This window comes from Lepidochelys olivacea, assembly GCF_965140295.1.
Source record: "Lepidochelys olivacea isolate rLepOli2 genome assembly, chromosome: 5".
Classification (NCBI taxonomy): domain Eukaryota; kingdom Metazoa; phylum Chordata; order Testudines; family Cheloniidae; genus Lepidochelys; species Lepidochelys olivacea.
The window spans coordinates 81,061,237-81,087,246 of record NC_140415.1 but is presented as its reverse complement, the minus strand read 5'-3'; the positions used below and the strand labels follow the sequence as shown (position 1 = coordinate 81,087,246).

The following is a 26,010-nucleotide window of genomic DNA, read 5'->3' as shown; positions in this document are numbered from 1 at the left end:
GATTTTGAATCCTGCAGCTGCCACTGACTTCGCAGCACAGCTCCTATGAATATTAGCTTCAAGGTGTCTCCATTCAGACACATTAAAATGGAGGCACCCCAAAAATCAGTAGTTACTTCTGAACCTTTTTGCCATAGCCTTTCTAAAGAGATCCTTTGGAGGGGAAGCAGTGCTGTAAACTTGATGTTTTACTAAAAGTCCTTTCAAAGGATCATATACACCTTTGCTTGGGACTGTGAAAGACTGATGGTCTGGTAGCACTGCAAAAGGAGAAAGAAGCAATCTGACAAGTCATCAGTAGACAGCAACCCTTTCCCATTTGTATTAACTTGTTTCAAGGACTATATGCCAGGGAAACCAGGTATCAACAGATGGAGGGGAACTGACCAGAGATCTTCTAAATATTGCCAGAGAGCAGTAATCTTGTGTGCCAACAGAAACCACGGGAAACTAGGCCTGGGAGCTTTCAGCATGACAGTACTCCAGGACTCTGGCTGCCCTGTTCTTTTCTAGGATGGCATCTTTTCTTTGTGAAATATTTTGGAGTGGATCTCAATTTGCAGCCTTGGTATTGATGGATCACTGTGTTTTATCTCCTCTGAGCTATGGAATACAGTGCCAGGTTTCAGAGTAGCAGCAGTGTTAGTCTGTATCCACAAAAAGAAAAGGAGTACTTGTGGCACCTTAGAGACTAACCAATTTATTTGAGCATAAGCTTTCGTAAGCTACAGCTCACTTCATCGGATGCATACTGTGGAAAGTGTAGAAGATCTTTTTATATACACAAAGCATGAAAAAATACCTCCCCCCCACCCCACTCTTCTGCTGGTAATAGCTTATCTAAAGTGATCACTCTCCTTACAATGTGTATGATAATCAAGGTGGGCCATTTCCAGCACAAGCACTCCTGTTCTTTTTTTGGGAATATAGTGCAGCTCCAGAACTCAGGCTTTGGAGGGTTTTGCTGCCTCAGAGTTCTCAAATGCCTTCGTTTAAAATCCCTGCATGAGTTATTACAAAGCTGTCTGTTAGCCTCACTCTGACACAAAAAAAGAAGCTACATAGTTTAAAATTCTGTACTGCAAAATTAAAAATATATTTCATTGCACAGTGAAGCAAACACTCCTCCTTAGCACTGATTTCTTTATACACTAGATGGCAGTAACTAATTCATTCGCTCCCTCTTTCACTAGCCAGTCTGTAAAAAGGATATGTTATTTTCGGAAAGAATAAACTCTCTCATTTATCGATAGTTGGAGGACAGCGTGTCTGACAATCCAGGCTGAATAACCTGCCCGCACCAAGAATGTGGGCAGACCCCTGAATTCACCAATCATGTCTCCCCGACTTTGGGGGCGGGTCAGCGCTACGTATTGCTGGCTGCCTGCAGGCGGGTTCGTGGCTTGTGTTATAGCTGCCGTTCGCTATGCTGCCGCTGAGCTTTGCTCTCTCCAGGCACGTTTTACTGAGGAAGAGAATTTTAGCATCTTGTAAGAGGCCTGCTGCATTCATGACTACGTTCCTGATCAATCAGCCCCGGTATGCGTGGTTGAAAGACCTGGGACTGAAAGAAGAAAATGAAGGAGTGTATAATGGGCTCTGGGGAGGAAGAGGAGAGGTAGGTTTGTAGCTCGAGGAACCCTGAACCAGGGGCACTGATTAAGAGTGGCTGACTTTCTGGATTAGGAAAAGCTGCTGCTAAAAGCGGGAGGCGCCTGAAATCAATGTGCTGCCGAAAAAAGGAAGAAACTTGATAACTATGTTGCAATCGGACAGCTTTGAAACCCTATAAAGTTATTGTTTCTTGCAAAAAAATTTCTCCGTGGGAGAGCAGAGTAGAAACGTTTTTCTGCCCCATCCCCCCGTTGTAGGCCCTCTGAAGTTAATCGTCACTAGCGCTGAATAATCACAGGTTTGTATGTGGTAATCTATTTAGGCTACAGCTTTTGGTATGTGTTATTTGGCTTACCCCCTTTGTAGGGCGATGTTATCTTGTTGCATCTAGTCTGGTCTGTCTCCCACTTGGAACATCTCTCCTTGGTTGGTGTAGTTTTTTCTGACACGCTTTGTGTTTAGTATATTTTTTGTATGTGTTTGCATTATTGCTTAAATTCCTTTTTGCATAAAAAAAGTCACTGTGTCTCCATCCCCCCCCATCCAATACACACCAATATTTCCCCCTAGTTATGCATATTCCTAACATGACTGTAAAATATTCTTTCTTTAGATTGTGACAACGTATTGCCCAGCTAACCATGAGCCAATAGCAAGTGTGCGACAGGTAAGTTTGTCTTTTCTCTTTCTGGTGCCTACTTAGAGCAAGGGCTCCAAAAAGGCACATGGTAGCCAAAGGCTAATTTGGAAGATAAAGTCCAGCACCCTGGTGAAACGGCCAGTCCTCCACCCCAGCTGCTAGGAAGGAGAGGGAGATGAAATTCTGATCAAGTTGCTGTCTGAGTCCTCTACCCATATTATTCTCTGGCAATCAGGTGGCTGGTAAATGTGAAGCTCTTGGTTTGCTGCTGGAATGGTCTCTCCCTCCCCAACCTCCTGCCTGTCTTGTGGAGGGAGAGGGACATTTTTGCTATTCAGTCTCTCTCTAGTCCTGGAGGTGCTGCAGAAAAGGAGGAGATTCTGCTGCTACTCCCTTTCCATAATCTTTTTTAAGGAGTTGGGGATGTAAGGGAAGCTCCTATTTTGTGACTAGCTCTAGTGCCTGTTGCTTCTGTTCATAACTTTCTCATCCAAGTATCTGAAACTGACATGTCTCTTCATGGTTTCACTGCATAGCAGCAATGACATGGAACAAGAGTCTTCACAATTTCACTGGTCAACCTGTGCATCAACTTCCGTGCTGTGGAGCTTAACTAAATTTCTGCTCCCTTTATTACAAAAACAACGTTCCAAAACGTATGTCTGCACTGTGGGGAAAAAGGAAAAAAAGGGTATTCTTAACATTGGTTAGCTCTGGTTAAAATATCAGTGAAGACGGCAGCTCAGCTAACTCGGGTTCACAGCTCGAGGGGCAGAGTCCTGTGACTGGGTTCCCGTAGGCTTTAACTCTTGTTAACCCAAGTTTAAAAGCAGAGTTGCTTTGTCTTTGCTACTGTTTTAACCTGAGTTAGCTAACCCTAGTTAAGCCCCCTCCCCCCCCCATTTTTTTTCTTTCAATGTAGATGTACCCTTAAGCTCAAATGCTGCCCGTCTGGTCCTATAGGTGTGGTGAGCACAAACCAGTAGATCCAGATGGAGGAGATACAGCATGTGGGAGAGAGGGCTTGTTAGTCTATTCTCTTTATTCTCCCACCCTCCAAGTTTTCAGGCTTCATAGATCCAGTGAAGATGGGCTGGGTGCAAAGGAGTAAAGCTGGGAGGGTAGATACTCTGCAGTACTTTTTATTATCACTATTTTTTATTTTGTGTTAATAGTGGGATTTACAATAATAAAGCAAAATGTCACTAAATGGGCTATAAAAGTGGCAAAGAGTCCTGTGGCACCTTATAGACTAACATGCATCCGACGAAGTGGGTATTCACCTACGAAAGCTTATACTCCAATACATCTGTTAGTCTATAAGGTGCCACAGGACTTTGCCACTTTTACAGATCCAGACTAACACGGCTACCCGTCTGATAAATGGGCTATGTATTCCCATGATTTTTTCCCATGGGGAATACAGCTGAAGGAAAACTTTATTTAAACTGTAAACTTTAGCTAGGATAGTAGATATGTTCCCCAGACACCTTGTGGTATTAACTTTCCAATTTAATTTTTGTTTCTAGCAACTGTCTTGTCAGCACAGTTAGAAACCAGCATGTCACACTGTGAACACAGTTGCTTAGAATATAACTTTCCTAAAGAATGATACCTCCCAAGTCGGCACCGTCCACAGAAAATCCATTCTGCTTGAGTCATGCTCACTGCCTCTTCTGTATTTCAGCTTCAAGCAACCAAGAGCAAAGTAACTTCTGTGTTTTGTGTCCCACCCCCTGCTTAAATCCTTGTTCATTTAGGCCAGCTTGGAGGACTATGAAGAAACAATAAAGAAAGCTAAAGAGGCATGGAAAATATGGGCAGATGTAAGTTGACAAATGATTATTCATATTTTTGAAAGTGTCTCTACAGCAGATAAGGACCCCTGAAACCACAAAATTACCATTTTCTGTTGGAGACTTAAGACTCCATGTCCTATATGATACCTTAAACCTAAATTAACAAGGAGTCCGGTGGCACCTTAAAGACTAACAGATTTATTTGAGCATAAGCTTTTGTGGGTAAAAACCCCACTTCTTCAGATCTGTAGTCTTTAAGGTGCCACTGGACTCCTTGTTGTTTTTGTGGATACAGACGTACACGGCTAACCCCTGGTACTTAAACCTAAATTGTGCAGCAAGGACCTCATGATCACACAGCACCTTTTCCAAGCCCTTACTGCCCTCCAGGTCCAATGTGTTCGTTTGATATAAAATGCAAACCATTTAAATGTGTCTCCAAACTTTCAGTGTGCCACAGACTTTTGTATTGTAATGTGCATTTGTACTATAGAAGCTGTTGTAGGGAGTGGAAGGAAGCTAAAAGTCTTTAAAGCTAAGTAAGAAAAAGGCTAAGGTGTGTGTGTGTGTGTAAGATGTTTCTTGTTCGGTTGGTTTGTCCTCTCCCGCCACCCTGAAGCGGCCCATGGAGGAGGTTTTAGTATCTAGGAGGGCAGTTGATCATTGTGGTAATAGGGAAGGCACTAATCTACTTTCCCCTTGGATAACTTTTTTAATTTTGGGAAAGATGGATATTGCAATTCATTATTTTTCTCACCTCAGAAACCTTTTAGTGAAAATAGCTGCTCTTATCCCAATAATAATACATCCAACAATGATGGATAAATACATCAGGCCAAATTCTTGGCTAGGGTACATCAGCATATTTATGCTAGTTGAGAATTTGGCTCATCAGCGTTTTCTGCTGAAATTATCAGCAGTGAAATAGTTAACAAGGTTAACATTTAAAATATTCATAGTAGGTTTCAGAATCAATAAGCAGCTGAGTACGAATTGTTTCCATTAATATCAACAGTACTATAGTTTCAGCCTGCCTGCAGACTCTGGTAGATATTACTGGAGTGATTACATAAAGCTCACGTCTCGAAGGTTGTTTTTGCAACCAAAAGGATTAGATGGCTTTTTTTTTTTGGATAGTTTAGCTTCTGTAGCATAGCTACATAAGACATCTCTTAAAACAGGGAATTGTGTTGCCGACTGCTCTGCCCTGTAAGTACATTATACACTACAGTCTAGCAAGATATTCACAATTCACTATGTGATATCAGGGCTGGCTGGACTACAAAGGAGGGCAGTAAAAATACATAGTGAGCGTGGTATGTGAGAAGTTTGCTTTCTGACAGGTCCCTAAAGCTCATATCTGTTTGAAAATGGTCCACATGTATGCTGGAATGGGATAAGGAGAACAGTAATTTGAAGTCTGCATTCAGCCAATGATAGTGTCTTAGCACCAGAACCCCTGAACCCTTAGTCTCATGAGCAGTTCTATTTGAGGCCCTGATTCAGCAAGAATTCAGCCTAACTTTAAACATGAGTAGCTCACTGTAGTCAGTGGGAGGAGAGAGGACAAAGGTACTGGTTGGTCTTCCCTTGATGGCCTGGCTGCAAGTGTCTGTAGCAGAAGGTGCAGTTTAGTCTCTAAATCAGTTTCTTTAAAAAAAAAAAAATAATTTTTTTTTGTCTAGGTTCCTGCACCTAAACGTGGAGAAATAGTGAGGCAGATTGGTGATGCCTTGAGAAAGAAAATCAAAGATCTGGGAAGCTTGGTAAGGTGTCCTGAGCAATGTGTACACATCTGAAAAAAGTCAAAATTATGTTTAACTCTGGTTTTAATGTAGCTCTGTGTAATTAAGTGAGAAATTGTTAGTTTTAATAACTTATAAATACTTTTTGGATTCCACTAATGATCTGTGGTAACAAGTAAGATTTTTTCTTTCTTTTTTTTTTTTTTAAAAGGAAACTAAATGTAAGCCTGCATTTTTGGTGCCCTATTTTAAAAATAATGCCACTTCACTTTAGAGCAGGGGTGGGCAAACTATGTGGCCTGAGGGCCACATCAGGGTTCTGAAACTGTATGGAGGGCCGGGTAGGGAAGGCTGTGCCTCCCCAAACAGCCTGGCCCCTTCCCACTTCGTCTTCTCTGACTGCCCACCTCAGAACCCCTGATCCATCCAACCCCCTTGCTCCTTGTCCCCTGACTGCCCCCCTCCTGGGACCCCCCGCCCCTAACCACCCCCCTTGGGACCCCATTCCCTATCCAACCCCCCCTGCTCCCTGTCCCCTGACTTCCCCGCCCTCTATCCACACCCCCGCCCCCTGACAGGCCCCCTGGGACTCCCATGCCTATCCAACCCCCCCATCCCCTGACCACCCCCCTCGCCTCCAAACTTCTACCCCATCCAACCACTCCCTGTCCCCTGACCGCCCCCCCGGGACCCTTTGCCTGTTATCTAACCCCCCCACTCCCCACCCTCTAACCATGCTGCTCAGAGCAGCAGGACTGGCAGCCACGCCACCCAGAGCAGCAGCCACTGGCAGCTGAGGCTGCGGAGGAGGGGGGACAGCAGGGGAGGGGCCGGGGGCTCAAGAGCTGGGCAGGACGGTCCCATGGGCCAGATGTGGCTCGCAGGCTGTAGTTTGCCCGCCTCTGCTTTAGAGTTTTAAAGCGATGCCATCACAATTCTCAGGCTCAGAATTTGATCAATATTTTTCTTTTTCATCCACTGCCCTTTCTCCTTTCCTTCTTGTACCAGTTCACAAAAGCTGTATTTATTGTAACTTGTGTCTACGTGTGGGAAGCACTGCTTCAGTTTTTTAAAAGACAGTTTGTTTTTTAGGAAGTGGGCCACAAACATTTATGAATTAATAAATCTAGGATGGGGTTTTCAAAGGTGTTCAGAATTAGTCTAACTCCTCTGACTCCCATTTGAGCCAGTCGTCAAATTCGCAGTGATTTTAAATGGACTCGGGAGCTAGCACTTGAAAAAAATTATATCTCTAATTCACAAATGAATCAGCTCTCTAATTCACAAATGGTCTTAAAACTACACTAGGCTCATGGTCACACTGTCATCTCCAGTTTCTCCCTTTCCCCTAAGAGCATTGTCCTCAACACACCTGTCAAAACAGGAAAAAATGTAAGTGATTCTGAAACTGTCCTCTTTCCAAACAAAGACCTTTACCATGCTCAACTGTCACCATGCTGCTTTCCCACCTTTCTGTGAGACAGGGCACTGATATTAAAATGGTCCTGAAAGAAGACTCCCTCTCATACAGAGCTTTTCAACCTGGGTTCTTTCTGGTGATCTGAAAAATAGTGAGAACTAAGATGTGGAGAACGAGGGCTTTAGGAGGTGAGATGGTCTGTGAAAGGATCTCAGTAAGTGCTGGTGCAGGATATAAAAGTCAGAGGATTGCTGCTGTTGGACCATTAGACAGTTTCCATGATGGAATTAGTGTGTTAGGTACCTCTGTGTTTACGCAGAGTACTGTTTTTCTGCCTAGTGTAGACAGAGGACTGAAAAATGTGCTAAAGACAGCATGTGCTGCAGCTCTGAGTTGCTAAAGCATGAAGTTATTACATGGTTCTCAACCTGATATGGGAAAAAAAAATACTAGAACCCTACTTAAAATCTATGTCCGCTGTTACACAGGAGATGATCATAATGGTATCTTTGGATCTTGGCTCTATGACTCCTAATGTGGTACTGAGATCCCATACAGATCCCTAGTAGTTTCAAACTCCCACTCCTTGCCTTTTGGGAGGCAGAAATCACTCCAGCACCTTTACAGATACAGATGAATGTTGGTGGATTTAAAAAAAAAATTAAAGTGCCCCTCCAACGTCCATCCCTTAGTCACAGACGAGGGCACCTCTTTCTCCTTGTGTGGCTGATCTTGAGTGCAGTGTGGTGCAGACTCATAGTGGCCATAAAGACAAGCTGCCCTTTGAACCCAGAGCTCAGACTCCTAGCCTGTTGTGTGTCTGCAGCAGTAGCAGGTGCCCTGTTCTGCAGCCTGCCCTGTCCCATTTGATACAGTTCCACGTGGGAAATTATTAGTTAAATTGGAGAAGATGGGGATTAATATGAGAATTGAAAGGTGAACAGCACTGCATTAGTCTTTTTCACGAGCCCATCAGGTTGGCGGCTCATAGTCATCCTGTCAACCGATACATCTTGGTCTTCATCAACCAGTACATCAACCAATACATTTGGGTCTTCTCTGTCGCTTCCAACTGGTAAGTCCTCAGCTTATAGCAAAAATATATAAACTGGCTATCAATAAATTTAGGCTTGAAATCGGACAAAAGTTTCGAACATGAGAGGAATGAATTTCTGGCACAGCCTTCCAAGGGGAGCAGTGGGGGCAAAAAACCTAATTGACTTCAAGACTGATCTTGATAAGTTTATGGCACGTAGCTGATCTGCAACTGCTACCACGAAATATCTCCAACAGCCGGTGATGGGACACTAGATGGAAAGACTCTGAGTTACTACAGAGAATTATTTCCCAGGTGTCTGGCTGGAGGGTCTTGCCCACATGCTCAGGGTCTAACTGAGTGCCATATTTGGGGTCGGGAAGGAATTTTCCTCCAGGTCAGATTGGCAAAGACCCTGGGTTTTTTTCACCTTCCTCTGCAGCATTGGACGTGGGTCACTTGCAGGTTAAAACTAGTGTAAATGGTGGATTCTCCATAACTTGAAGTCTTTAAATCATGACTTAAAGACTTCAGTAACTGAGCTGGAGGTTATGGGTCTATTACAGGAGTGGGTGGGTGAGGTTCTGTAGCCTGCAATGTGTAGGAGGTCAGACTAAATGATCATGATGGTCCCTTCTGGCCTTAAAGTCTGAGAGTCTAAAAAATGATCCCATGTGTTCTTAACATTGTCAGGTCTCACTAGAGATGGGAAAGATTTTTGTCGAGGGTGTTGGTGAAGTTCAGGAATATGTTGATGTCTGTGACTATGCTGTTGGCTTGTCCCGAATGATCGGTGGACCTGTCTTGCCTTCAGAAAGTAAGAACGTGTATTAACATTTGTATTTATAAAGTTCTGGATATAATGGAGCTCTTTCTACATTACTTCACTGTGGATTATATATTTATGCAAGTTACCAGTTTACTGTATCTGCTGTTGTGACTTGGCTGATCTACGTGATGACCTGTTTTGGCGCTACAGAGTGCGTCCATTTTTGCCTCAGTTAGAAACTACATACATACGGTGACAGAGAATTGAGTTCCTCTCCATTGACAAAGTCACTAAATCGAAGTATAGAATGAGTACAGCAAAATCTAGCTAGTTTGCACTGAGACATGAGAAACCTGTTGTCAATTCAGCTTTACAGATTGATGAGCCATCAGCAAGAAACATGCTTGTACTCTTGTTTCCCTCATTATCCAACTGACATGATTACTCCTTACAACTAGTTTACCAGCATGCTGTAGAGTACAACTGTAACATAGCATATATTGCATGAGTAATTAGTTCCTACAAATAGACTTCACTAAAGCTATTAAAGTTCTGCTGAAAAATGAGATGATGCTATTTGATGGAAATATCTGGCTTGTGGATTATTGAAATAATATTCACTGTATTTTCCAGCAGATCATCTAGCTGGAATGTAAACAGCCTTTCTACATATTAAGATACGGCCATGCACCAGGACAGCTCTAATACAATTTTGCTGAAACCGGCCTCTCTCCTTTTGTTCCTTAGCAGATTATCTGCATTGACTTTTTTGTGTCTGTCCTAACGGTTATTAGAAATATTGAATGAAGTCTGGTGAATCTACCAACAAGTAACTTATGTTGTGTTAAAAAATGTCCCACAATTGCCAATACAAAGGTAATAAATTGAGTGCTGCCCACATCAATGCAAATAAGATAAACTATCCACCTACTTCTGATAAACACTTGGGTAAATAGATGGGTCCCAAAAGTCAACAAACTTTGGCTCTGTCTCAGATCATGAAGATCTGTTGTAGTCCATGCCTTTTCTTTTCTTGTTTATTGAGCAAAACAGTCATGCACGTGCACACAATCAAATTGCTCTAATTTGTGTCTTTGTTTTCAGGACCTGGCCATGCCCTTATAGAACAGTGGAATCCTGTGGGATTGGTAGGAATTATCACTGCGTTTAACTTCCCCGTAGCAGTGTATGGTTGGAATAATGCAATTGCAATGATCTGTGGGAATGCTTGCCTCTGGTAAGATGCTCAAATACTTTAAACTAAAATACTGATAGTGGTAGTCTTTGCTTGTCACAGCAGAACTATGTTTGTAAGGATACTCTCAGGCATGCAAGGAATACTGTATTTGAAATGTCAGGTGTCTGGTTTTCATCCCACATTTATGAACTCTTCACATCTGATATTTCTAGGTTGGCTTCAAGTCCTGCTTAAAAGCTCTATTCTACCTGATACCGCATCCAGCACAATGACTGAAACAGCCCAATTAGGTATTGAGCCCTCTAGGCTCTACTATCATACCAATAATAAAGAATATGGTTGATATTTAAGAATTGGGTACATAGAGCTAGGCATTTGAATAAGTTGTTTGATTTTCAAAGGCTCTGGGTACCTGTAGCTCAGTTTCACTTCACTAGACGTTATGGATCTGTAACACCTCTAAATATTGAGCCACTTCCACCTAAGTATCTAGCATTAGACACTCAAATCTGAAAATGTCTGGCTAAGCTTACCGTGCCATACCTCTAACTCTGATTTCTTGCATAATACAAGAGTTGCATAAAGTATTTTGTATTCTTGGGAATGAAATTTGATTTTGCATTTTTTTTCTTAAAGGAAAGGTGCTCCTACAACGTCCCTCATTAGCGTAGCTGTTACAAAGTAAGTTTTTGAATATCTGTACATATAATTGCTTTTGCACTTTGTCTCTGAGATCTTGTGGCTGGGATGAGAGTGGCTTTGTCTCCTTCCCCTGCCGTACAGACAATAACAACGTATATTGAATAAATTCGTTCCCTTGGTTACCCCTTTTTTGAGTCCTCTGTTGAGCAGTAGCATATGTCTGGGGTCTTGCAGTTCAGCTTCTCAGTGGAGGAGAAATCAATGATGGAGAGTCTGCATGATGCTGTAAGTGTAACATGTTTTGTATGTGCACATACCAGTTCTGAGTGAGACACTGAAACAGCATGCTGACGCTCCTGTCTTCCAGGAACCTCAGCCCAACACCAGTGCCTAGGTGTCAGGAAGCAACTTCAGGCTCTGATTACTGTCAGTTCTTGAGGCAAACTCTTCTGCTGCTTGCGCAGTTCTCTCTCTCTCTCTCTCTCCCCTCCCTCCCTCCTGAAGTTGCCTCAAAACAGAACCTGGCCTAATCCAAAACTAACAAGCCAGCATGTCCTCCCAAGAATCAAAACTTGCTCACATGCAAAGAAAGAAAACTTGGACAATTGTAACAGCGCCACTCGGTGACAGCTGTGATGACACTATCAGTACATTGAGGAGATGGCTTGCTATGTACTTTAACCCATTTTGAGTAACGAAAGTACTACAATATTTAAAATACTGTTCATTCCTGAGAGTATGCCCCTCTCCCCCCCCAATGCTAGATGCTACTTCTGAGAATAATTTCATTGAATTTCCAAAGGAAATACTATGAATAATGCTATAATTGGGATTTTATGTGCTCACCTGTCTTCTCTTTGCCAGTTACATCCTGGAAGATGCATTATATTTTAAATATGTGGATTTTGTTATAAGCCTTACTATTACACTGGACAAAGATATTTTTGGAGAGGAGAATATATTTATATATAAACGGTGCACCTGATACAGATGATACTCTTAATTTTTTTAATTATTTTATTTTTTTGTGACAAGGTGAAAATAGTAACTGCTGATTTTTATCACATTGCATCTGACTGAGATCTCTCAAATCCCAGTCTCTCAAGAAATTTCTCTTTTTTTCTAGGATAGTAGCTAAAGTTTTGGAGGATAACAAAGTGCCCGGTGCAATCTGCTCCCTGATATGTGGTGGAGCAGATATTGGGTAGGCAAAACTCTTGTATTTTGTGGAGAAGGGAATGGCGGAAGGGTGGCTTACGGGAATAGTCTAGTTTGAAAATAGCTTTGCTCTCTGTGGGCCTTGTACTACCACTTAGAAACCAATTGAATCTACCTTGTTTTATTTGCCTTTAACCTGAACATGCCTGTCTATCCATAGACTCTTTAGTGCAGGAAACATCCTATTTTGATTATCTGGAAAGCGTCCAGTACATTGCTGGCACTACTGTAAATATGTAACTAATAATTCCATGGACCATTGCTGGACCAACCATGTTACTACAAATGTAACAAACTGTGAATCTAGCTTCTAGTTTGGTGAGGGTATTTGTCCGCATTTTTAACTCTTATTCTTCCCCTCTCCCCCTACTTTGTAGCCACATCTAACAAACTCTCTGAACAGCCATAAAGAATACAACCGGTGTGTAGTCCCTCCTATACCCCTTCCCCCAACAACCTTCATGGGCATGCCAGTTGGGGATGCTCACTCCATAGAGGTGCATGGGAGCCCACAAAGTGCCTAAAGCCTTGGAAGGCATACACCCCAAGTTGTAGTTGATAGCATGGGCCTGAAGGAAGCATTAGGGTACTTGGCATGCCATTGGTGCTGTACAAACAGCAACCAAGTGCATAGGCAGCTTTCTTCCTGTATGCAGGGTTAGACTTCAGAGTTAGTGCAGATGTCGCAGTACTAGAATCTGACATGGAAATATGGCACTTATTCTGGCACATACGCTCCTTTGAGTTGCATTCCAGTTAGTCACTGACTTGATTCTTTTAAATCTGTTGTGTGTTCGTGGCTTTCAAAGGCTAAGATTTTGTCACGCATATTTTTAGTAAAAATCACGAACAGGTCATGGGCAATAAAGAAAAATTCACAGAAGCCCATGACCTATCTTATGCATGACAAAATTGGGAGCTGGGGGCTCCCCACACCACCCCTGGGGGCTTGTCTGGGAGCTGTGGGGTCCCTCCACCCCCCCCGTTACCTCCATGACTTGAACCCGCTGTGCCTGGGAGCTGCAGGGTCCCTGCCACCACCCGCGGTGGCTGGGAGCCCCCAGGGCACTCCCCTACCTTCTGTGGCAGCTGGGAGCTCTGAGCTCCGCAGTTCCCAGCCACCATGGGTGGGGGGGGGACCCCCTGCAGCTCCCAGGCACTGCGGGCTCAAGTCACAGAAGTCACGGAATCTGTGACTTCCAGAGACCTCTGTGACAAAATCATAGCCCTAGTTATAATTAAGAAACCTATTTTTCATGTCAGCTTGCTCCAATTGTACATGCTTTTGAGGATAGTCATGTGTTCTCTTATGTAGCACAGCAATGGCAAGAGATGAGAGAGTGGACCTGCTCTCTTTCACTGGCAGCACTAAGGTGGGCAAGCAAGTGGCACTTATGGTTCAAGAGAGATTTGGTAAGTATGTAGATTTTTGCTTTTTCCCCTGTAAGTGTTTCGTTTGTTTAGGAAGCGGGGCTGAGGGAACTTTGACAAATAGAACTTGTCTCATTGCCTTTTTTTTTTTTTTTTTTTTAAACTTGTGTTACAAGGGCAGCAGCAAAGTTGCATTCCTGCTAATTCTAGCCTAATCCAGGACTTTTTTAGATTCTCCTGAAATCTGGCCTCTGCTGAACTCAGTGGGCCTGCAAATTGGTTTTTGATGGCCTCTCTGAATCTAACTGATTCTTGTCTAGTGTGTGATGATGCCACTGTGGTCAGCACTGATTTCTGGGAGGGGTCAACAAAAGGATTCTTGGGCAACTGCCCCTCCCCACCAAGTGTAGCTGCCCCATCTTCTCCCCCCCCCACCCTTTTTTTTTTTTTTTTTTTAAAGAAAGGTTATCAGGACATCACAGATTGCCTCTGCTGCAGAAGTGTTGCTGAATCCTGGATCCATGCCCAGTTGTCAACATCTAGATATTTTTCAATGGGCAGTTCTCCAAATAACCCAAAAGCCTTGGGCCACTATCCCTCGATCCCTTTGAGGATTTTGGGTTGAATTTTGCACCCTCTTCAGTCACTCCCTGATTTGAACTATAGAATTCAGAGCAGCTTTCACTATCAAGGGCTCATCAAAGAATGGAAGGCCATACCTTCCCCCAAATTTAGAGATTTAGGACACTTGCCAGGAAAATAAGCACAAGTGCTAATTTTTCTTGTTGATTCCCTTTGATTTCATTAGCATCTCTCTCATTGTCCATGTCTTTCACACTCTGCACTACTTTAGTGGGTTTATTTATTTATTTTTTTGTTAAAGCAAAAACTCTCACTGTAGGCTAGACTGTGTTACCCTTAGTCCTCGAGTAGTACCATTGGTTTCAGTGGGAGCATTCATGGAGTAAGTATTAGTCACTGTACAGGGACGGTCTATGGTTGTTACTCACAACTAGCTTCTTAACTCACGTTATTATTTACTTATTTTAACAGGACGGAGTCTGTTAGAGCTTGGTGGAAACAACGCCATTATTGGTAATACCCAATATAATAATCTCTTCTCATCCAATTTACTTTTAATGTTAATATTAACATAGTAGACTGATCTTTTTATCAGGGGTTGTTGTCTTCTGTGTATGGAAAATACCTAGCATACAGTGAATGCTATTACAGCTGAAGGCCCAGATTTAATAAGTTCCTTAAGCAAGTGCCTGACTTGAAACACATGAAATACCCTGCTGAATCAGGCCTAAGTAATATGTGAATAATGATCCCTCCCCCTCCACACACACCTCCCTTCTCATGAGCAGTCCTCTACCTCCCAGCTCTCAAGGCTCTACATCTTAGTCGCTATCTTCCAGTCAAGGACTAGATGGAAATTCCTTTGGTTTGTCAGTGCCTCTCCTTAACTGGCCAGAGGGATCACTGTGGAACAAAACACCCTTAAAAAGCTGAACAGGCAGCCTCTGATCTTGGCATTGAGGGATGGGGTTTATAAATTGCACTCAGGTGTTTCACATGGTTGTGCTGAACATAAATACTGGATCATAAGACCGCTATTTTATAGGGTTTCTCAAGCTAAAAATAGTAAAGCTACTACCTCTATTCTCTATTAACTAAAAACTGTAAAATCTGAATTTATTTTTTCCAGCTGTTGCTTTTCCCAACATTGCTTTATTTATTTATTTTTGCATTGCACTCTATTTGGGCGGTAAGTCTAGAATGGTCATTTTTCCATCCCGGTTGTTGTGTACTAGTGCACTGCTGTTCTGGGTTTGCAGTATTCTGGGGGACAAACTAATTTAGGAAAATACCAGTGAAAAAAGGTCAAGAAAAATTTGTCTATGTATTGGGCCGTGGGGATGTGATTTTATTTATTTATTCTGGTACATTCAAATGTTGGGCTGAGGACCATGTTTAAGGATGGCTTTAATTGCGGGTAGCTGTGTTTTTTAGTGTTCTAGAATATATTTATACTATATATTTATACTATTTTATATATATAAGTGCCAGCCAATAGGCACATAATTCTGGGAAAACATTCTTAAGAAAAATACCTATTTCCCTCTTTTTATTGCCCAGTAGTATAGTTCAGATTTAAGTATCTTAAAGCCTGATCTAGTGCCCATTGAAGTTGATGTGAGTCTTTCCATTGACTCCCAGGGAGTTGGTTCAAGGTCTTAGGGAGCAGCTCGGGTAGCTATATACAGGCTACCTCTGCTCAAGTGAATGTGCTACAAGATCAGGGTGGCCATGGCAGCATGGTCTGCAGCTCAGGGTACGTACTTGAGTTTGTATTCAGCAGGTCGGGCAAGATTGTACTTGAGCAGCTAACCTGAGCTGCAGCTTGTGCCACTGCAGCCATGCTGATGCTAACACACTACCTCATGCTAGCACACGTATGACTACCTGAGCTGGGAATTCTACCTCCTTGCTGCTATGTAGATGTAACCTTAATGGGGGCAGGAGAAATGTACGCGAGTTAACACTTGATGTCTTGGTACACATTTCCCTTCTATTGCACACTTTTAGCTTTCGTAGATTGTTAAATTTCTAACCATGCCAATGGATATCAAATCCCTCTGAAACTCGCTAAGTTTTATTTCTATGTCTTGTGGCAGGAAGTAGCATAGATTCTCTTTCTGTGGTTTTAAACGTACTGCCTTTCGTGGTCGTGGGCTTGTTTGTGTGACAAGTGTAAAAGTTGCCTGATCGCTCTTGCCTTTTATTTAATAATCTTGTAAACCTACAAAGTTCCTGCTGGCTAATCTGTCTGAAGGCATTTGGAACAGTCAAACCCCAGTATGACACCAGTTTGAGCTATATTAATTTTTGCCCCTTCTTTTTCTGCTTCATGATTTTTTTTTTTTTTTAAATTTTATTTTGCTGCCCTGGCTCCACTGAATTAGTCACTTGTGCCCTTCGGCATTGATCCTCCATGCTATCTGACGGCCCTTTGGTGGTGTTTCTCCATGCCATCTGGGTTCCACTCAAGCAAAATGGAGAGGGGAGGGATGCAGGAAGCTGGTTGCAGCTTCTTGATTCACAATCAAGTTGTGTTGCTTGGGAACTTTGTTCAAAGTGGCCTGGAGAACCAAATCTTTGTGCTTAATTCCAAATACATAGAGGAAACTAGTTTTAAAGTGTCCGTAACCTATACTATTCATTCATCTCTTTTCTAGTGCTACCTGAAAGGCCTGATAGAGTTTACTATGTTGACTAATTTGTGTATACTGAATTTAGAGGGGCTTGAAGCCAATAACTTACACCTTGATGTTCAATTCCTCTTTTAAGTGTTTGAAGATGCAGATCTTAACCTAGTCATCCCCTCTGCTCTATTTGCTGCTGTGGGGACAGCCGGCCAGAGATGCACAACTGCCAGAAGGCTGGTGAGTAAATATGTATTGTACAGTTGGGATAGTTAAATCATCCAGTATGAAGTTGGAGAACAGGCAGTAGTATTCTTAAAACATACTTCTAATGCATCTAAAGCCAGTGCGACAGGAAAAATGACTATTCACCTGCAGGTCATGATTGAAAGTTCCAGAACTATTTCCTTACATGTTGTTTTTAAAAATGCCCAATGACACTAAAACTATAAAATATAAAATCTAATATTTCTCATCCTTTATACTTATTGAATTTCACTTTGCTTTCATTGCCAAGGCAGTCATCTGCATTTATTTGAAATATACTGCAGTTCCTGCTAGCAAGTAGTACAGTGTTTGGATTACAGCATACAGGGATTTTCTTTAGTTTTTAAACAAGTAATTTGTCAGATTAAAATTGTTTTGACCATCTCCGATGATATTATTTTATAAAAGCTTGTTTCAACAAAATCTAAATATTGGATCCTAATTTAACTGATGTCCCTTTTACATGAATAGTTACTGAACAAAACAATAATTTGAGCAGGAAAACTTCAGCTAGTTTGCCCAGTCTAGGATTCTAAAACTAATGTGTTTAGCGCTCAAATATTTTGTCTAATTATTACACTTCAGACTTCAAAGCAATTTTGGTAAGAGGAAGTTCTTCTCAAACTCGGTAAAAGCTTTAGAAAGACATTTATAATGAATGAGGGAGATCCATTCTAAATGAATGTTGCAAATTAACCATAAGCAAACAAAGCAAGAATAACATATCAATGTGTTTTCACCATTTATTTTGACTTGTGTTTAGTTTTAAATTGATAGTTTATGTACTGGATTTTTGTGTAAGCTCTTGATTTTTGTGTAGCATGAGACTTCACAACAGTAATTTGATATCAAACTTCGCTTGAGATGGGGAGTAGCACTTTTTTTCATAGAATCATAGACTATCAGGATTGGAAGGGACCTCAGGAGGTCATCAAGTCTAACCCCCTGCTCAAAGCAGGACCAACCCCAGCTAAATCTGTTTGTTTTTTTTTTTTAAACTGACTGGAGTGTGAAGATTATCAAGGCTCTGCTGTACATTTCAGTACTTTTGTAGTGAGAGAGGCTACATGTCTTCAATTTTCCGTCCAGTGAGCTGGGGTAGGGTGGGGTGAGAGAAAATATTTCAGAGTTGCTCAATAGATTTAAAATCTATTTATCTTCTCTTTGTATTACTGGGGATTGATTCCTCTTCTACAGGCATTTTGTTGCTAACTCTCACAATGTTATCATGAGTCTTAGGATATTTGGAGGGTTTCTTCCTTAAAATCCCCAGGTTATAGCTGTGTGTGTGTGAGGGAGAGAGAGAGAGGGAATCTCAACTTTTCATTTGGAAAAATATGCCTTTTAGACCTTGTGGAGGAAAGCTTTGAAAATGTGACCTGCGCGTTCCCTGAAGACCCAGAAACCATAAGGCAAATTCAGACCCCCCTAGTTAAAAAAGAGAATAGCTTTTAAGCCAATCTCATGATTTTTGAGGCCTTATTTGGACTTTTTTTGAATGCTTGAGGTTATTATATAGCTCCTATTCTGCAGGGCTGCCCAAAGCTCAACACACAAAGTTTTTTTGCAAATTTCAACAGCTGTGACATATTACTAACTGTACATAAAATTCTTGTGACTCTATTTAGTTCTTGCATGAAAGCATCCATGATGAGGTGGTGGAGAAACTCGCTAAGGCCTATGCACAGATTCGCATTGGTGACCCATGGGACTGTAAGTAGGGTTTTATTTTATTTGCTTCTACTTATGGAGGGAAAAGACTGTTACAAAATGATCAAGTTAGCCCCTCTTCTAACTGAAGCTGTGAAATAAGAAGGAGGAATCTAATTAATCCTAATTGTTTTGTTTATCTTCCTTTTGTTTGTGGCTATTTTCCCAGCTATCATGGTGATAGGCATGTTAGAAATGTATACAGTTGTCTTAAAATAATGTCTTTGAACTCTATGTAATATGCTCTTTTACTTTTCAGCTACCACTCTGTATGGGCCTCTCCACACTAAACAAGCAGTGACGATGTTCCTTGATGCAGTGGAACAAGCCAAACAGCAGGGTGGCTCGGTGGTGTATGGTGGGAAGGTGATTGTTTTTACTATCCGGGCTGTTAGAATAGAGCATCAGAAAAATGACCACAGATTGGTGGGTCATGGAGAGCATATTCCGACTGAATGTATCCAGTGCTGTCAGGGACTTCAAATATGTAAGTCTATCAAGTCAGACATGTGGAGGGTGGGGATGGCTCCACCTGACGTCTGAGGCAACATGTTTTAGAGAATCGAGGCGAGTCTGGGAAAATGAAATTCTGAATTCAATGTCAGCTCTTCCACTAACTCAGTGTCTGGCACTGGACAAGTCTCTTGCACTTTCCACAATCTGTGGAAAGAGGATACTGCTTTCCTTATTCCTGTGTTGTTTAATTGCAATTCACATTTTCACAAAAAGAAAAGCAGCTGCCCTCCCCTCCAAACCCTGGCCTCCCATTCTCAATGAAACACAGAAGTTAGGGCTCTGAATGACAGCCTGAGTCATGTAAGCATCCCCGTGGAGCAGGATAATAAGCTCTTAACCAGGCCTTCCATTTGGATTATTGCAATCTCCCTGACACCCATATTTTCCCAGGTTTCTGGCTGGTGGGTCTTGCCCACATGCTCAGGGTCTAACTGATTGCCATATTTGGGGTAGAGAAGGAATTTTTTCCCAGTTCAGATTGGCAGAAACCCTGGGGATAGAGGGAATTCGCCTTTCTCTGCAGCGTGAGGTACGGGTTACTTGCTGGTTTGAACTAGTGTAGGTGGTGGATTCTCAGTCACTTGAAGTCTTTAAATTATGATTGGAGGACTTCAGTAACTCAGCCAGAAGTTAGGGGCCTATTACAGGAGTAGGTGGGTGGGGTCCTCTGGCCTGAAATGTACAGGAGATCTGACTAGATGATCGTGATCATCCTTTCTGGCCTTAAAGTCTGAGTCTTCACCTTCAGTGCATTCAGAACATCGCCAGTAAAGTGATCTTCCCTGCTTGCCATTCACAACACAAATGGGAAGAGAGAAGTTTACCTGGCTGTCTGTAATTTGATTTTGTGTGTATAATTGTGTGTGTAATTCTGTACATTTTTCTTTTCTATTCTAGATGTGTTACTGAGTAGAACTTGGTACAGTATGTTCCGTTTAGCTACTCATAGAAGGTTTTCTGTTTCTCACTGCAAGAGATAGTTACTGCATCCAAACCACTGAATGGGATGCAACTAAGTGTACCTAGTTCCTAAGCCAAAGACTGATTTGTCTGAAGCAATAACTTGGCTATCACTTTTTTTGTGTGTGTTTTGAAGGTTCTAAATCGCCCTGGTAACTATGTTGAGCCAACAATTGTGACTGGCCTTCCCCATAATGCATCCATCGTGCACACTGAGACATTTGCCCCCATTCTTTATGTGCTGAAATTCAAGGTAAAACAAAATAGGAGGAATTAAATGAGCTTTGGTTCAGTGTTGTTTCAATAGTGCATATGTCTTGTATGTTAAATTAAACCATGCAAGGGGGAGAGGGAGGAAGAGAGAAGTATTCCCACGTGTGTGTCATGTTCATGAAACGGTCCTAATAGGTGTATTATTGGCCAATTATTATGGTTCTCAACTGTAGGGGTATCCAGCATAACTGCATGGCTCAGGACTTGGTTATGTTTATATATCTTATTTAAAAAGCACCCAGGCTTAAAGATGGGAGTCTATACAGGACTGTAGATATTTATTGCATAGATTGGGGGGAAAAAAGCTCTTTGTCATTGCCTTTCTGTACAGCCTGGCATGCTAATAGCTGTACATCTAGTCACATATTTGCCATGTGATTAACAAGATGCATCATGGCGCTAGTTTAAGTTAGCATTCTGTTTTTCATGGTACCTTTTTGTTGTGTTCACTGCTTGTCTTCAGTAGTCCTGGCATAATTACTTATGTAATTCCTTCTAGACAGAAGAAGAGGTCTTTGCTTGGAATAATGAAGTAAAACAAGGTCTCTCTAGCAGCATCTTCACCAAGGATTTGGGCAGGATTTTCCGCTGGCTTGGGTATAACTCGTACATTTTTCCTCTTTCTAAAACACAGGATTGTCTAATTTGCAAACACTTAGTCAAATATTACTTCTTCAACATTAAAGCCTCTTTTAGAGAAGACACCTGGCTCTTTTCCTTACCATGTGACTACAGAAGATCACATCATTTGTCTATCTTGTCTTTGCTCTTAGGCCTAAGGGATCAGACTGTGGTGTTGTAAATGTTAACATTCCAACCAGTGGGGCTGAGATTGGAGGTGCTTTTGGTATGTCAATTACATTTCCTACCTTGATGTTTTGGAACAAATTGATAGATTTAATAGCAGTAAGTCACCACGACCAGATGGTATTCACCCAAGGGTTCTGAAGGAACTCAAATATGAAATTGCAGAACTACTAACTCTGGTATGTAAACTCTCGCATAAGTCAGCCTCCGTATCAGATGACTGGAGGACAGCTAATGTGACACTGGTTTTTAAAAAAGGCTCCAGAGGCAATCCTGGCAATTACAGGCCAGTAAGCCTGACTTCAGTATCAGGAAAAATTGATTGACACTATAGTAAAGAATAGAATTATCAGACATATAGATGAACATGATTTGTTAGGAAAGAGTCAATATGGCTTTTGTCAGGAGAAAGCATGCCTTACCAATCTATAAGAATTCTCTGAGGGTGTCAGCAAGCATGTGGACAAGGGGGATCCAGTGGATATAGTGTACTTGGGCTTTCAGAAGGTCTTTGACAAGGTTCCTCACCAAAAGCTCTTAAGCAAAGTAAGCAGTCATGGGTTAAGAGGGAAGTTCCTCTCATGGATCAGTAATTGGCTAAAAGATAGGAAAAAGAGTAGAAATAAATGGTCAGTTTTCACAGGGGAGAGAAATAGGATCCCCCAAGGATCTGTACTGAGACTAGTGCTGCTCAACACATTCATAAATGATTTGAAAAAGGGGTGAACAATGAGGTGGCGAAGTTCACAGACGATACAAAATTACTCAAAATGGCAGTCAGCTTTGGACTTTATTAATAGTTACAAAGGGATCTGTCACAACTGGGTGACTTGGCAACAAAATGGCTGATAAAATTCACTGTTGATAAATGCAAGGTAAAGCACATTGGAAAATATAATCTCAACTACACATACAAAATAATGAGGTCTAAATTAGTTGTTACCACACAAGAAAGATCTTAGTCATTGTGGTTAGTTCTCTGAACACATCCACTCGATGTGCAGCGGGAGTCAAAAAAGCTAACACTGTTAGGAACTATTGGGAAAGGGATTGATAATGAAAGAGAAAATATCATAATGCCACTCCATAAATCCATGGTATGCCAACACCTTGAATACTGCGTGCCATTCTAGTCGCTCCAGCTCAAAAAAAGATATTAGAATTGGAAAAGGTACAATGAAGGGTAGCAAAAATGATCAGGGTTATGGAACAGCTTCCATATGAGGAGAGATCGAAAAGACTGGGACTGCTCAGCTGAGAAGAGAGATGATTGGGAGGGGAGGACTGTGATAGAGATCTATAAAATCATGACTGGTGTGGAATAAAGAAGTGAATAAGGAAGTGTTAATTTGCTCCTTCACAACACAAGAACCAGAGGTCACCCAATGAAATTAATAGGCAGCAGGTTTAGAACAAATATAAGGAAGTACTTCATGCAACACACAGACAACCTGTGGAACTTGTTGCCAGGGGATGTTGTGAAGGCCAAAAGTATAACTGGGTTCAAAAAAGAATTAGATAAGTTCATGGAGGATAGGTCCATTAGTGGCGATTAGCCTAGATGATCAGGGACACAACTTGGTGCTCTGTGTCCCTAAACCTCCAACTGCCAGAAGCTGGAACTGGACTAAAGGGCATGGATCATTCAATAATTGCCCTGTTCTGGTTGTTCCATCTGAAGCATCTGGCACCGGCCACTCAGAAGACAGGATGCTGGGCTAGATAGGCCAGGGGTCTGAACCAGTATGGCCATTCTTATTTTATGATGCTTTTAGATGATCCTGTTATACAGCAGTGGGGCCTATGGTATAAACCTGAGGTTCAATTTTTTAAAAAAGTACTTTTTTTTTTCTTTTCTTTTTTTTCTTATGAACACACTGTTTTTTTCTTGCATAGCTTTTGGTAAAGACTAGTCATAGCATTGCCACTTTAAGGATTGCTTATTTCAGGTCTTCTGACTTCACTTGATTTTAAAGGCCAACATCTGCCCAATTTCTTCACTGTAAATATACAGAAATCAATGTTATTGCTCTGCATTTTGCTAGTGTAGCAGAGACTAGAATTTGGCCAGTGACAAATTTTCTGTTCCATTAAAAAAACCCTTTATCTAATTAAAGAATAGCATATGGAACATTTATTGCTATGAAGGAAAGGTAACACCCATCAACAAGGTATTTTGGATGTTAGAAAAGATCTCATAGCTTAGGAGAACAACCTCTCACTGGGCTGAAAGCACAAACTGTTAAAACCAAAATTCCAATTGCTGCATGCATAAGAAAAATGGCTTTTAAAGATCTGCTGTGCATGTGTATACATCATGCCAACTACTGCACTTCTTCCTAAGGGGATCTGTAAAACATATATTCACCTTTTGCACTTCTCTCTCCTAAACCTCCCCACCCTGCAACAAAAGAAAATAAAACTGTCACAGCATTGCTCTCACACTACATAGTTATTTTCTTCAGTTAAAACCAACCATTCATATAATACAGTTATCAACAGGAAGGCAGAGAGACAATAGTGCGTGAAGGCCAGCAATTTCAACCTGAGTATGTGGAAGTGGGTCTCTGTTTTTCTTCTAAAGTTGGGGAAGGAGAGGAGCTTTTTTACTTCTGAGAGTTTTAACTGAATTTATAAAAAAACTCTCATCCTCCCTGCAGTACAAATATAACTTTGGTTGAAGTGTGGGAGCATAAAATAACCACAAAGGAGCTTCTATCCCACAGTGGAGTAGCTTTTTTTTTGTTTTTGTTTTGTTAAGGTGGTGAAAAGCACACTGGTGGTGGAAGAGAATCTGGCAGTGATTCCTGGAAACTGTACATGAGAAGGTCCACTTGGTAAGAGCGAGGCTTACATAATTTAGCTACATATAAATGTAAAAATGCACAGGGAAACTTGCTAAAGTTGATAGCTTGTAAATCTTAAGTTGCAAGAGAACTTCCCACAGCAGCAGTAATAGTCCCTTAGTGGTAGTGTGGGCACTACTGGAACTTCCTAGCTAGTAGTAGTCTCAGAGATTGGTCAGTGGTCTGCTGGCTAGACTGCCCAAAGAGCTACAGAGACCAACAGATTATACCTGTAATTGGTTAACTATTTGTTACAAGAATCTGCCCATTTTTAAAGAACAGAAAGGAGATCTGTTCTTCCAAGAAGGAAGTAGAGTATTAAAAACATTAAAACATTATTAAAAACATCAGTATTAAAAACATCCAATACAAGGCCAAAAATCTAGGTACCCATCCTTTTTGGAAAAGGGGGAAAAGCCCTGACATCTATAGAAGGTATTATAGGGGGTATTATGATTAGGGGTCTGGAACACATGAGTTATGAGGAGAGGCTGAGAGAGCTGGGATTGTTTAGCCTGCAGAAGAGAAGAATGAGGGGGGATTTGATAGCTGCTTTCAACTACCTGAAAGGGGGTTCCAAAGAGGATGGCTCTAGACTGTTCTCAATGGTAGCAGATGACAGAACGAGGAGTAATGGTCTCAAGTTGCAGTGGGGGAGGTTAGATTGGATATTAGGAAAAACTTTTTCACTAAGAGGGTGGTGAAACACTGGAATGCGTTACCTAGGGAGGTGGTAGAATCTCCTTCCTTAGAGGTTTTTAAGGTCAGGCTTGACAAAGCCCTGGCTGGGATGATTTAACTGGGAATTGGTCCTGCTTCGAGCAGGGGGTTGGACTAGATGACCTTCTGGGGTCCCTTCCAACCCTGATATTCTATGATTCTATTATCTTTTTAAATATATTCATTTTAATCTTCCTGATCTTGAACTTGACTGAGTAAAATATAATTGCTCTGATTTGTAAGGAAATCTGTGAGCTGGTCTCTACAGAGAGTAAGGTCACTACTGATAGTGACAAGTATTTAGATAAATACTTAATTTCTATGAATGTCCATTTTTACTGGGTGACTATTGACACACAGCAGCAAACACATGTCCTAAACCATATGTATGCCAATAACTAACATCCTTGTTTCTGTATGCAGAGGGCCACATAGTATAGACGAGGAAGTAGAAGTTGCTTTCAGTAGTAGAAATCTGTCTGCCACAACACTCTTGGTTGGAGACAAATGGAGGATTATATCTTCTCTTCAGTCGGGTGAAGAGGAGGTAGTTAGGAAGGGGATACAATCCTCCTGTGTTGCCCAATTTCTACACTATAGAGATTGGTAAAAATGACTTTTCGCCATGCTTTTTAATTTAAAACAAACTGGCAACTGCGTTAAGGAAGGCTTGTATAATTGAAATGGTTCTTGTAATTGGTTTCAATGATCAAGTCTATTTCCTAAATTCTTCTTGTTTTCTCTTTCAGTACAATCAACTACAGCAAGGATTTGCCTTTGGCTCAAGGAATCAAGTTTCAATAACAACCTTGTGAAACAGGGTATTCTGAAAACTCCTGACATTTCAGAGCCACGCACTTTCTAACCTTTATAATTGAGATAATGATTTGAAACTATATTGCACCAAAATAACGGCAGCAGCTACCGTACTTCCATGCCAGAAAGCCAATTGTTATATTTTGCATCAATTTAAATAGTGTATCAAATTCTTATTTGATCTTTGGGGGAGGGGTTTTGCATTGGATTAAAGTGGCTTGCAGAATTTTACCATGCCTTTTCTATGTACTGCAGTGTCAGCAGAATTTCTATGCCCTTGTCCAAACACTGATCTTGCTGCGGGTGTGGTTGTTAGATCCACGCTTCAGAAATGCATGTTTAGTGTTTAACCAGTACTGGTCCCATATCAGGGACTGTAGTACGGGGGCTGCTGAACCCCTCTTAAATGTATAAATAAAAGCACATTTCAGAGA

General features: G+C 41.5%; 1 protein-coding gene across 1 annotated transcript; it reads left to right on the top strand.

Moving 5' to 3' along the window:
- Positions 1–1,383: 1,383 nt before the first annotated feature.
- ALDH7A1 (aldehyde dehydrogenase 7 family member A1) lies at positions 1,384–26,010 on the top strand. Its single transcript, XM_084628245.1, has 18 exons — positions 1,384–1,618; positions 2,228–2,281; positions 4,015–4,080; positions 5,739–5,819; positions 8,948–9,071; positions 10,128–10,260; positions 10,858–10,902; positions 11,990–12,067; positions 13,397–13,494; positions 14,506–14,547; positions 16,807–16,901; positions 18,557–18,641; positions 18,898–19,004; positions 20,251–20,367; positions 20,887–20,984; positions 21,161–21,234; positions 23,956–24,031; positions 25,510–26,010. Exons 1-18 carry the CDS (start codon positions 1,427–1,429, stop codon positions 25,562–25,564), a joined length of 1,620 nt encoding a protein of 539 aa, XP_084484371.1. The 5' UTR covers positions 1,384–1,426; the 3' UTR covers positions 25,565–26,010.

Coding starts and splice junctions, on each gene's coding strand:
- ALDH7A1 (XM_084628245.1), top strand. CDS start 1,427: ATGCTGCCGCTGAGCTTTGCTCTCTCCAGGCACGTTTTACTGAGGAAG. Junction 4,081..5,738: donor CATGGAAAATATGGGCAGAT/GTAAGTTGACAA, acceptor TTTTTTGTCTAG/GTTCCTGCACCTAAACGTGG. Junction 5,820..8,947: donor TCAAAGATCTGGGAAGCTTG/GTAAGGTGTCCT, acceptor TAACATTGTCAG/GTCTCACTAGAGATGGGAAA.